The 12171-nt window shown below is 36.2% G+C and overlaps 2 protein-coding genes and 1 pseudogene across 4 annotated transcripts; 1 reads left to right on the top strand and 2 right to left on the bottom strand.

The window, feature by feature from the left end:
- The first annotated feature begins 433 nt into the window (after positions 1–433).
- LOC120254155 (cyclin-B1-2-like) lies at positions 434–2743 on the top strand. The gene is made up of 4 exons (XM_039262294.1): positions 434–592; positions 674–774; positions 2245–2342; positions 2475–2743. Exons 1-4 carry the CDS (start codon positions 473–475, stop codon positions 2573–2575), a joined length of 420 nt encoding a protein of 139 aa, XP_039118228.1. The 5' UTR covers positions 434–472; the 3' UTR covers positions 2576–2743.
- Positions 2744–2838: 95 nt separating this feature from the next.
- Positions 2839–6002, bottom strand: LOC120254160 (annotated as a pseudogene).
- Positions 6003–6288: 286 nt separating this feature from the next.
- LOC120254156 lies at positions 6289–8627 on the bottom strand. Of its 3 annotated transcripts, none has more exons than XR_005534540.1 (7): positions 8541–8627; positions 8333–8470; positions 8077–8238; positions 7874–7973; positions 7627–7718; positions 7041–7174; positions 6289–6778 (listed from the first exon to the last, which is right to left on the bottom strand). XR_005534540.1 is itself a non-coding variant. In XM_039262295.1 (7 exons), exons 1-4 carry the CDS (start codon positions 8601–8603, stop codon positions 7919–7921), a joined length of 390 nt encoding a protein of 129 aa, XP_039118229.1. In that variant the 5' UTR covers positions 8604–8627; the 3' UTR covers positions 6289–6778; positions 7041–7174; positions 7627–7718; positions 7874–7918. The 3 variants fall into 3 exon arrangements, 2 of the variants coding, with proteins under 2 accessions (XP_039118229.1, XP_039118230.1); XM_039262295.1 differs by having other exon boundaries at positions 8105–8238; XM_039262296.1 differs by lacking the exons at positions 8077–8238; positions 8333–8470; positions 8541–8627 and having other exon boundaries at positions 6289–6610; positions 6709–6778; positions 7627–7789; positions 7874–7930.
- Between the last annotated feature and the right edge of the window lie 3544 nt (positions 8628–12171).

The raw sequence follows: 12171 nt of genomic DNA on the forward strand, positions 1-12171 counted from the left end.
TATATACACGAATTTGAGAGCAAACCGAGAGGAGTTAATTGAAATTTTATTATTTTAAAAGATAAATTTATGAAAATTCTAGACAAATAAATAAACAAAAGTTGAAGAAAAATTTAAATATTTCTAGAGTTGTATGTGCAAATTTTGACATTTTTTTTATAAATTTCAAAGGGGTATATACACGAATTTGAGATCAAATCAAGAGAAGGAGTTAATTGAAATTTTATTATTTTAAAAGATAAATTTGTGAAAATTCTGGACCAATGGATAAACAAAGCTAGGGTTGTTTGTGCAAATTTTAATAATGTTTATATAAATTTCAAAGGGTAGTATATACACGAATTTGAGAGGAAACCGAGCAAAGGAGTTAATTGGAATTTTATTATTTTGAAGGGTAAATTTGTGAAAATGCTGGACAAATAAATTAACAAAGTCGAAGAAGGCACCGGCGAAGAAGAGCGAAGAGCAAGAAATGGCGTCGAAGAGGATCACGCACGATGTAGTTGGAGGTCACGATGCACTTCGATTCGGCCTCGATGGCGTCAAAGGCGACATCGTTGGCGTTCACCCTCTCCAGTCTCTTCGCGAGAAGGTGATCCTTGACCCCTTCCTCTTTTCTCTGTCTATTTTTCGATTCTCGGAACCCTAACCCTAGAACTATGATGTGAATCAGATGAAGTTGGATTTGGAGGGGAAGAAGCGGTCGATTTTAGATCTCACATATGGTTCGGCCTTCAATCTCCGCAACGATTTCGAGCGCCAGATCCTTTCCCGGTTCGTATCCCTAATTCCCCATCAGCTATTCGTGTTTTCTAGCGTTTTTCTAGCTTTTTGAATTGTGTTGGTTATTGGTGTTGTTCTTTAGCTTTTCGTGCTTTGTCAGTGTGAAAAATGAGAACTTGGTGATGTTACTGTTTTGGAATTCATGCAAGGCTATTACTTTGAGCCCTAGTTTTTTGCATGTTGTTTTTTTGATTAATGGCTCTATTTTTTCTCTGTATAATGTTTCGAGTTTTCAACCATAGCTGTTTGTCAAAACTAGAAAGGATGAGGGAGTCATGAGCTAATATTTTTAGTTTCTAATTCTGGGAAGTCTTCAATCTCTTCATGGATTTTGTTAGCATTCTATCATGTTGAGAATCTTATACAGAATCCTGATGGAAATGGTAGTGAAAAATGATCAATTTAAAGTACAGTGGATGTAGAAGTGTGACTAGGGGCCATTTAACAACTACATAGAAAGGAGCTATAGGGTATATAGACCAACAAGCACTGTTATTCATTGTAATGTTAATTTGTAGTTAATTTTTTTTTATGAATAGGCATATTATCAAATGAATGACATTCTTAACTGCCTTTCTAACTATTGCATATCTACTTCACCGAATATTTGCAGTTGCAGTAGGCAGGTGCTTCTATATGTGTAAGACAAATGTGTAAAAATTGGATTGCATGTGATAGTCAACTAGGAACTGTCTTGTTTGTTGAAAATTCATAGCTTTATGCAAGTTTCTGCATCCTATACCTATGGCCATGGTAGTCACAAAGAAACTATTATTACACTGTATGCATGGTTCATGCATGTTTCTTGTTTTTTTTACTAGAATTTGAGGTTGATTTAGTTTATTTGATTATAGTTCTCTAGTAAACTGTAAACCCTACTATATTGAAAATCATGAGTTCATATAACTATGGTTGAGATAATAGGATCACAAAAGGAAATTTCAAGAACCGCATGTTGAGAACTTCTTGTTAAGAGCTACATTAAAGAGGTTTTGCTGGTACATGGACCATATTCTACCACTGCAAAAGAGAGCAAACTTTTATCAATCTTACAGACTGTCAAAGAGAAAACATTGTTTCGACATATAGACATGATTGTTTTACTACTACAGATGATTATAAAATCTAACCTTTCAACTTCTATACTGTAATTTTCTTAGGCTTTTGTTCTGGAAGTTTGTAAAGTTTGGTTTTCCCTGTTCATGAATTATGAATTACCAAAGTTTGTTGATCGATAACTTCACCAAAGCACAATGATTGCAATATTGTGTGCATACATGTGACTGAATAGGCCATGTATCCTGATTGACAATTGGATTTTTCATTATATCCTGTCATTGGAATGTCAAATGCATCAATCACTCATTCTTGAGATCTTTTATGAGAACATTTAGATATGAATATTGTAATAAATTAAACTGGGTTAGACTTATTAGCATGCCATGGTGTTTTATGTTTTAGATTCCAAAAGCCTCCGGGAGTGCTGCCATCCTCAATGCTTGGTTATGAAGCTCTAACCGGTTGTTTGGAGGATTTTGGTTTTGAAGATTACCTTAATGGTACAACCTTTTCCCATTTATTCTTCTTTAGCTCATTCGCTTTTTGAATGTCTTTAACATAATCCAAAGTTAATAGATTTTTTGTAAAAAGTTCTTGCTTTTTGTAATTTATTCTTCTATTTGCATTCATAGTGCCCCAAGACTCTGAGACTCATCGACCAGCGGAGATGCATCATGGCATGGAGGTTTGCCATGGCCTGTCAAAGGGACCAGTTTGCCCTAGCCTGAACTAAGCCCTTAATGCACTTGCTATGTTGGGGTTCTACATTCTTCTTGTTTCAAACATGAAATGGATGCCTTTGTTCTGTGATTTACCAAATGAAACTTAGAACTTGGAACAGACTGAACTGAATTTAAATGCATGTTAAGATTGTTGCGTTGAAGATATTGTTCTTTTCAAACTAGAAACTTGTTTGCCAGATTTCATAAAGCATTGCCACACCAATATTCTATATTATACCTATCTGCTTTTACGGGTAACAAAAACCATACGCTATGGACAAACTTTCAGCACCACCCTGCATTTATCTCTAATATAAATGTTAAACTTTTATTCAGTTCTAACTTCTAACAGGCGCAGCCGCTCTGAGTACAACATTAAGAGAGCACACAAGCGTTTTTTAAATGGTAAATAACACAACTATTTCATTAATGCTGCCCTACAACAACAAAAATACAGTACACAAGCTGAACTGATCAGCAGAACTCTGCGGAGGAGAAAACTTAAAGGGCATCCTGCTAAACAATAATATCTTGATTGCGCCATCACGGGCAAAGTAAGCTCAGGCCCTCTTCTCCAACAGCCCACAAAGAGACAGTTCTCCAAGTATGTTATATGCTAGTTTCTACAAGGGTATCTATCATCTCTTCTTTCCTCTTCTTTTTTTCTGCTTTACTCCTGCTCTGGTTACCAATGGCATCAGATATAGCCTTTGGTAGCAAAAACCCTGGCCTTTCAAGGAATTGCGCCCTATCAAGAACCAATGCCTCTCGCTCTGTTATCTCAACACCATCGAAGGTCCATAACATCACAATGGCCTCACCTTTTAATCCCAGAGAGAACCATCCCAGCCCAGAAGCTGCAATGTCTATGCTGTTCACATCCCAGCTGACCCCAGACACCTTTATTTCTCTTGGTTTCCATTCACCCAGTTCTGGAACTCGGTCCTGCCCAATGGGTGGCTGAACACCCAAACAATAGAAAAGTTCATTATGAAGAAAACAGTTTTAAAAGCGGTCCGTAGATGAAATTCTAAGGAGGGTGTCAGTTTATGTTCCTATATTACGTTTCTTTCAAATGTAAAAGTTCAGGGTACCTGCAACCTGATGCCCACATGATTTGTCTGTAACTCATCTGCATTTTTCTATTTTTCCCCATATGAAGGGAAATATTGGGTGAAGCCCAAATTGTGACAAAAATTGTGCTTACTGAGGGTCTCAAGCACATCCAGTCTCATCAAACCACCAACATGGACAGTTTGCCCTGCCTGCATGGACACAAAAATCATACTTAGAGGTTAAAAATAGCTTTCTTCTTTAAATTTTTTGAAGCAGGTCTCAAATTAAGGACAGTTGTGTTTCATTTTTTTCTGCTAAGATGAGCTTATGGGCATAACAAAAAGGGTGAAACATGAAATGTATGTAGACTGGTAAAACCTAGTTTTGAAACAATGCTAGAGAAACATTGGATTTGGATAACATGGCACGATCACATCAGAAAACTATACTTAGAAGAATCAAGTTAATTAGGCATTCCTGTGATGCTCTCATTACGGCAAAATAGTCTTGCTAGCCGCCAAATGATTAACATGAAAGTACACCAATTCACTAGTAATCCACCAGAATGAAGATAAAAGACCACTGATCCCAAACACTCTGGATTTTAACGTTAAATCATTCAGCTAAAAGAATCATACTACTATCAGCCTTAACATGAAAGGCAAGAATAAGCATACCTTCATCCTATAACTTCGCGGTTTTAGCTCCTTCCTTATTTCAACCATCTTCTGCTCCTCTCTATTCAATCTCATTGTCATTAAGTTAGGCTGTAAAAGACCCGGAGTATCATACATCTTGGCCTTTGCTGGCAAAATTCCACCAATCCTCAATATACCCAATGTTGTCCCTGGCACTGCTGCCTCTGTGAGTCTAGTGATCTTCATCCCTTCTTTCTTGGCAAAAGTATTAATCAAAGTTGACTTTCCGGCATTCTGAGCCCCAATCACCCACACATTACCTCGGGGCCCTGCTGACTCCTTTAATGAAAGCAAGCAAGTTCCTCACACCAAGATCCTTTCTTGCACTCACTAAGTACACACCATTGAGTTTAGGAGCTCCAGCAGCCTTTGCTCGGTTGCGAACCCACCTATCCAACCTCGCCGGAGATATCTGTGATGGAAGGAGATCAACCTTAGTCGCTACAAGCACAAGTTTTGGCAATTTGGAAAGCCTTGGGTTCTTCTTCCCACCTTCCAATGCTCTGAACAAAGACTTCACTGCACGTTTAGGGAAAGAACCATCAAAGTCCACACAATCAACAACCACAACAACAAGGGGAGCCACAGTAGCAGGCTTCATCAGCCGAGTGGTAATAAACCGATCAAAATCAAAATCAGGTATCAAATTCTCAACATTTTTGGTTCTTCACCTGCCCATAATTTCTCAATGAATGACAACGGGCACATACCAGGACACACTCCTCTGCTTCCCTTCTCTTCCTCTCCCTGGCCCTCCTCTTCTTCTCAGCTTTTGAGATCTTCTCCTTCTTCATCCTCTCCAGCGTATCCTCAGTGACATTCCCGTAGCCCACCCCAGCCGGAGCAAATCCATCAAGTTCTTTTGTCAACTTCTTCTCATCAATCTCAAATTCCCTGTCCCAATCCGAATCCCAATCAATCCCCTCCTCAACCTTCTCTTCATCACCATCTACAAACCCTTCGATCACCGAATCAACATCGGAGACATCCTCCTCATCTTCCAATACATCATCTGAGTCGCGAAAAGGGATCGTCCGCGTCAAGCAGAGATTTGGAGGAGGGTTTGATGAAGAATCCAGGGAGATTAGGATCCTCGTCCTGCATGAACACGCCACAGCCAGGGCAGACGAGGCGGGCCTCATCCTCGTCACGTCCCTCACTGAAAAAGCAAGGTCTTAATGGGTTTGGCGAGAGAAGGGGAGCCTTGAGAGGACAAGCAGGAGATAGGGGTATCGTCTAGATGAAAGGGAAGGGAAGAAAGAAGGGATGAGTTTGGGGTTAGGGGTTTGGGCGGCCATTGATAAAGAGCTTGGGAGTGATGAGAGTAGTGGGAGGGAAGAAGGATAGGGCTTCCGCCATTAGACTAATGGGATCGAGTGCGTGAGCTCGAACTTTACACTCTTTGGTCTGATCCGTTCGGGTCTATTTGGGCTGGCCCACTATTGGCTAGTCTTTCAACCCACTAAGACTCTAGTACATAATTGTAAGTATCTACTCGTATGTATAACATTATTCAAATATTAATTTATTCTGTTACAATTTACAACAAAAAATTATCTGAAATGGAAAATATACATGATTTGTCCAAAAAAAAAAATATATATATATATACACGAAGTTTCAAGTGCTCAAAGATGTGTGCATATGTAAAGATATAAGTGACACTAAACCCATTTTTATCCATCATTAAAAGATAATAATTATTTCATTTGACAAAAGGTACATATGTACGAGAACTTTATAATTTTATAGAGGTATATAGATAAAATCTTTTTTTTTATATTTTCTTTTTGCGTACATACATACATACATACATACGCAAAAAAAAAATCATGATTATAATTTTAACTGTTAATTAGCATATACAACCCCCATAAAAAGCATTTAAACCTTAATTAATATACACAGTCCATAACAAAAAGTAAGAAATATAATTGCCCTAGGACCCCTTTTTTTAGTAATCAAGGTAAAGAAGAATAACTGCTATTCTCCAAAACATTACAGAAAAATGCTCGCAATGCACAACTTTTCTTTTTGTAGAGTCAGGTCTCATAGTTGATTTGATAAAAGATGCTTAACAGAGCTAATGACTCGGAAGTTTTTTTTTAAATGTACTTGGAAGTCTAAAATAGTGGCAGATTTTTCCCCCTATCTGTACCTAGAAGGCTTGAACAATGGTAAACCCATCACACAACTATCAATAGAATTGAACGTGGACTATAAGCTGTTCACAGACCTAAATAATGCAGCTACTAGAAGCCAGTATAATGGTAGTGCATTTTCTGATCAAACCTGGTAAAGGATAAGAATTGGGTTTATCAAAGCAACGAAAGCTTAATACAAAGCAAAGGTACAATAAATGCAGTCTGATTGTAGTGGCAGAAACATACTCATGACATGATTTGGGAAAAATACATACAGAGGATGATCCTCTCATCTTCATCAACTTGAACTTCTTTCCTGTTAATAAGAAGACAAATACCATAATGCCATTCATCAAACAATACAAACACTTACATTGAAGCAAACTGGATTAAATATATAAAAATAACAATATGCCTTTTACAACTGGTTTAAGAATAATAATATGCCTTTTGGACAATGCATGGGCAATGGGGCTATGCTATCTAGCAACAGTTTCTACTTTAATATGCATTGTGCAACCATAATAATAATCTATGATCAGAAACAAAAAAGATGGAAATAGAGAGCAAGCACATACCAGGGTGAGTAAATGCGAACCCTATTACCAACTTCAAGCTCTACATTATCACATATCTTTGAGCTGAAAATAACATTCTTCTTCAACATCCCAACATCAGCGGCAAGTTGGAGACTCTTGTCCCCTTCAGAACTCTAAAATAAAAATATACAATGTGATATAGAACCTCCAAGAAATAAAGACATTTAGAATATGTTACAAAATTAAAAGTATCATCAAACAACAAAATACAAAAGCTTAAGGAGGGGGGCACTAATTGAAGCTTGGCAATGTTAAGTTTTAGAAAATATAGTGTTTGTTTATAGCCCAAACTGAATGCCTGAAAGCGAAATAAATAGCATCCTTTAACAATTTCATAAGATAGACCAAATGTTGCAGTACTTTTCATCTAATTGCATGAGATTAAGTTTGAAGGGTATGTTACTATAATCACATAAAATGATAAAGAATATCTCATGGATATTGGCTTGTAAAAATCTACAATCAGTGATATATGTTTAACATTTTTTAAGCTTAGCCGAACGAATAAACAAAATAAAAAGAACACCAACTAGAGTAATACTCTAAGTTACTTCAGAGTTCAGACCTCAATGTTCTCTCCCAACGAGCACCAACAAACTGTCAGCTTTGCCTCCAAAACTCTCGACAAAATTTGCACATCCATAAACTTGGATTCATCTGGAGACAAGGTATGCACAGCATCTATAAGGCTTGCATTGATGATTGACCACAATGCTAGGTCCATGAGTCTATCACATACAATGGTGAAAACTGATTTATACCTCTTTTACATGCTAATTTCTAAAAAGCATAGGAAGAAGAAAACTACTTACAGCGAGGAACCCATTCTGCTTGCATTCGCTTAAAGAACTCCATACTTATTTCTTTTTTTCAGTCTGCATCACTTGTTGCAATCTCTGATGAAATTCAACTCTGCACAATAATGTAGAAGAATCACCAAAAACAATAAAAAAAGAAGGATGAAAAGCATGCATAATATTCAGAATCCACATAAAACAAAAAAATAAACTTTTACCATATTTAGAGCAGGCCCACGCACTTACCTAGGCTGTCTGCAGGAACGTTCAACTACGGGCTCATCTGATGCAGCTGTACTGAAAGCTTCTTGAAATAAATCAGCCATTGTCTGTCCTTTAACAAGATGACTTGTATACGTAATGTCATCGTTATAGTTGTCCTGATAGAATGGAATATAGATTTCAGGGGTTCAGCCAAAAGGCTAACACACACACAAAAAAGATAACAATGCTCTGTCTTCTTCAGAGAAGTACCTCATCCTCACTAGACATTCTGTCATCAACAAATTCGGGGGGGTCTTCATCATCAAGTATCCTAGGACCTAACGTGTATGTGGTTTTCTTCCCAGCAATGTAGTTCCTCCTTCCCTTTGGCCTATCATGTTGCAGAGACTGCAAAGCCAAGCATAATATCAGATCATTTGCAAATTTTGGTCAAACTGAGAGGGAAAAGAAAGCATACCAGGTTAGAAGCCCCCAGGAAATGATTGTTATTTTCTTGTAAACCTTCCAACAGCTCAGCCATTGAAGGTGTTGCAATGGGCTTGTGAGAGACGAAATTTGTCAAGCAGCTGAGTTTTTTCTTCTTGTAGATCTCCCAATAGCTCAGACATTGAATTTTCATTGGTTTCATGAAGATTTATAAAGTCTGCATAATTTTTAATTCCTTCAGGAGGCAATTTTTCATTTTCAACTTTCAAACCATGAGAAGATGGCATGCCCCCCATATGTGTGTATGAAGAATGAATAGAAAACTTTGGCTTGGCTCTGCCCCTGCCGCCTACGAAAGATATAAGTACTTGAATGAATAAAGTGAGGGTTTGCAAATTAATATGAAAATTTAGCATGATTTGTAGACACAGGATACATCAAAACTTCATCCCCTTGTGGCACAAGAGCGTATCCTGAAGAAATAGTATACTTGATGTGATTACAAAAATTATCAACACTTCTTCACAATGGTCGCTAAGTCACATTCTCACAGAGGTATACTTTAAATTTGTTACTTAGTCAAATTGCATGAATTCTCACAATCTTGTTTTTTCTATCAATCAATGCAATCAAGGCACTCCTGTAATTGACGGATATGCAACAACCATCACTAAAGCTCAGATCCCTCAATGTGCGTTCACTACAGTTGCTAAGTTCATAATTCAGAAGACTGGACATGTTCTGCTCTGCAATAATAAAGTACTGTAGAGTTGATAGATGATGAATTTCAGTTTTTACCTGAACTTGACAGGCAAAGACAACATGAACTCACAAATATGAAATATCACTAATGCAGAGCCCATTGATTGCATATGCAACACTCCTTGGTGTGTGAAATTATAAATACTATAATAAATTCCAGAATGAAAAATTGTTTTGGCACCTCTGAAGGATGAGTTGGGAGTCTTCTCATTTAAATAAACAAATTCATTGGCTTCTTCAGAAACAGCAGACCACTTGCGCACTACCTCTTGTCTCTTTCTTTCTGCCTCATGATCATTATTTCTCTTGCCTTTGGTGACCCCGGATGTGTGCAAAAAATTTGAAAGCACATTATTGTCCTATTTTAACAAAGAACAGTAAACTTGCCTATGTTGAGCATTCGCTTAAAACTTGAATTAATTTATATAAATGAAAAATGAAAGGATTATAATAATTTATAAAGGTGAAACTATTCATCTCAGAGAATTAATGCACAATTAAATACGGTTTGGCTGCATTATTTTTCTAGTAAAGTTAAGTATGATACATTTATCTAGCTTCTGATGTATCAGCAGTAATCCTATTTTTCTCAAAAATAGTAATAATGACAATATAATTATAACAGAATGTAATCAAGAATCACAGTGCCATAGTATTTATAACTCCAACCGCATTGGCCTCACGAGCCCAAAAAGATTTAAGAGTCCCAAGTTCAAGTTCCGTTAGACATAGTGATGATAACAGGTCCTCGGTTATGGGTGCAAACTTGCAACCCAAACCATGTGTCTCTAAGTGAAGCGCACGGGTTAAAAGATTAAATTTCCGGCCCATGTGCATGCCCCTAACTGTGTATATGCTTGTCACATTTGTCAAAAAGATAAAATTAAAAAAAAAATTACAGTAACATTATCAGAACTTGAACAATAACCAGATTCGTGATGAAGCTCTCACCTTTATAAGAATTTATTCAAGTAAAATTATTCATATAAACTATTCTATACACAGTTAAATGCAGGTTTTATTGATCCCATTGTAACAAAATTAAGTTTCATAGACATAACTAGCTTCTAATTCAATGGTTAATCCAATTTTCTCAAAAACGTAGACTGTAAGCAAGAATCACAATAACCTCGTCAGAGATTGACTCATCACCAGAGTCATGATCAAGATCTTCCATCAACAAAGATTTGCGATGATCGCAGCTATCATTCTCAAGCTCACGCCTTGCATTCTCATTCTCAGCCAACGAAATCTCTTGCTTCTAAACAAATTACAAAAAGTCCACTAACATCAGCTCATTTCAGTGGCAATAGATTAAAACCTACAGCTCTGAGAGACGTATGGGAAGCCATTGGTGAACGTATACCTTCTTAGTATAATTAGAATAAAGAGATCGGAGGCTCTCCAAAGAATCATCACCATAAGTGATCTCGTCCAACTCCTCGTCGTCATCTGAGAAACAAGAACGACCATTGAGGAATCCACCACCAAAGCGAAAAGAATTGAAGGAGAATTGAAGAGATTACCGGAGAGATTTCGATCTGGAACTCGATTCGTCCGAGAGGATGGAAGGGATTTGGAATGAGGGTTTCGCGCGCCCCCGGTGAGGGCACTTTGCCGCCACATTTGGGAATAATTCGAGTGAGCTGAGAATTTTTGTGCTTCTTGATGAGCGGCCTGGATTGCACGTATTATCTATGTGCGGTTCAGATTCATCTAAAAATCAATGAATATGTAGTATTTATATTAGTGTTGTTTTTTCTCAGTACTAATATACTCTTATATTCCAAAAATTGATTAAAAAAAAAAAACCCAAAAGGCTCATACCCCAATCAAACAGAATTGGATCAGGGGAAAAACAAAATGAATGTGAAATATGTTGAATTCCATCGTTATTAGTTCCTAAATATATATCATTTAAAGATATTGTACAAGAATTAAGAATATCATTAAATTATCTAAATTTTAACATAAAAAATAATCAAATTACTAAATTATCCCTTTCTTGAAACCATGTATTTTTTTACTATAAATATTATTCTTTTCATTTATATAACTTAAAAAAATAAAAATAGATAAAATTGAAAAAAAAATAATAAATATTGCATTGTAAAGTGACAACTATTTTGAAATATTTTTTTTTAAAATAATATGTATTTAGAAACTGAGGGAGTATAGATAACGAGTCCTTACTTGTTAGTGTGGATTTATTACATAAATTCCTAGGTGAAAATATGTGGTTTTAATGATCAATTTCAGTCTCTGTATATATATATATATATATATAGCACATGCTAATTTTATAAAAAAAATACATCATTTAAAAAAAATTATATCATTCAATCTTAGAATAAGTTTTTATTAGTTAAATAAATCTACTTATTGTAATAAATTCCTCATGCTTCTCTTTATTTTTTTATTAGAAGTCATTTATTTTTGTTGAGAGAAGTTTTCCCAAGTTTTTGCCTTAATAATATTTTTTTGTTATAAAGAATCACCTTTTATTCACTATGAACATGTGAAAAAAAAAAACCACTGTAACAACCACTATTTGGTGCAATGAAATATTATGAGAATGGTGAATGGCAGACCCATGATCAAATTTTCGGGTCAATAATACTATTGTACTATTATGTATGTACTATAACAATACTGTTTTTACTGTTCATGGATCTCATGTGAGAAAATGTCGCTTCCTTCCTATCTAGGGATTACATGCCAAGAGAATTTATTAACTCCATTTGGTTTTTGAAATATCTTCTACTGTGCACTTGGTAGGATTCTAATTACCTTATGTGACATCTTACTGAGTTAATAAATTCTTACATGATTGTTAAACTACTGTAATTGGTGCATCACCATACTACTTGTCCATTGACACCTCTTTGTGGGATCACACT

Source organism: Dioscorea cayenensis, unplaced genomic scaffold (genome assembly GCF_009730915.1).
Source record: "Dioscorea cayenensis subsp. rotundata cultivar TDr96_F1 unplaced genomic scaffold, TDr96_F1_v2_PseudoChromosome.rev07_lg8_w22 25.fasta BLBR01000369.1, whole genome shotgun sequence".
NCBI lineage: Eukaryota > Viridiplantae > Streptophyta > Magnoliopsida > Dioscoreales > Dioscoreaceae > Dioscorea > Dioscorea cayenensis.

Coding starts and splice junctions, on each gene's coding strand:
- LOC120254155 (XM_039262294.1), top strand. CDS start 473: ATGGCGTCGAAGAGGATCACGCACGATGTAGTTGGAGGTCACGATGCA. Junction 593..673: donor TCCAGTCTCTTCGCGAGAAG/GTGATCCTTGAC, acceptor GATGTGAATCAG/ATGAAGTTGGATTTGGAGGG. Junction 2,343..2,474: donor TTTTGAAGATTACCTTAATG/GTACAACCTTTT, acceptor TTGCATTCATAG/TGCCCCAAGACTCTGAGACT.
- LOC120254156 (XM_039262295.1), bottom strand. CDS start 8,603: ATGGCTGAGCTGTTGGAAGGTTTACAAGAAAATAACAATCATTTCCTG. Junction 8,471..8,540: donor TCCTGGGGGCTTCTAACCTG/GTATGCTTTCTT, acceptor TTGGCTTTGCAG/TCTCTGCAACATGATAGGCC. Junction 8,239..8,332: donor GAATGTCTAGTGAGGATGAG/GTACTTCTCTGA, acceptor CCATTCTATCAG/GACAACTATAACGATGACAT.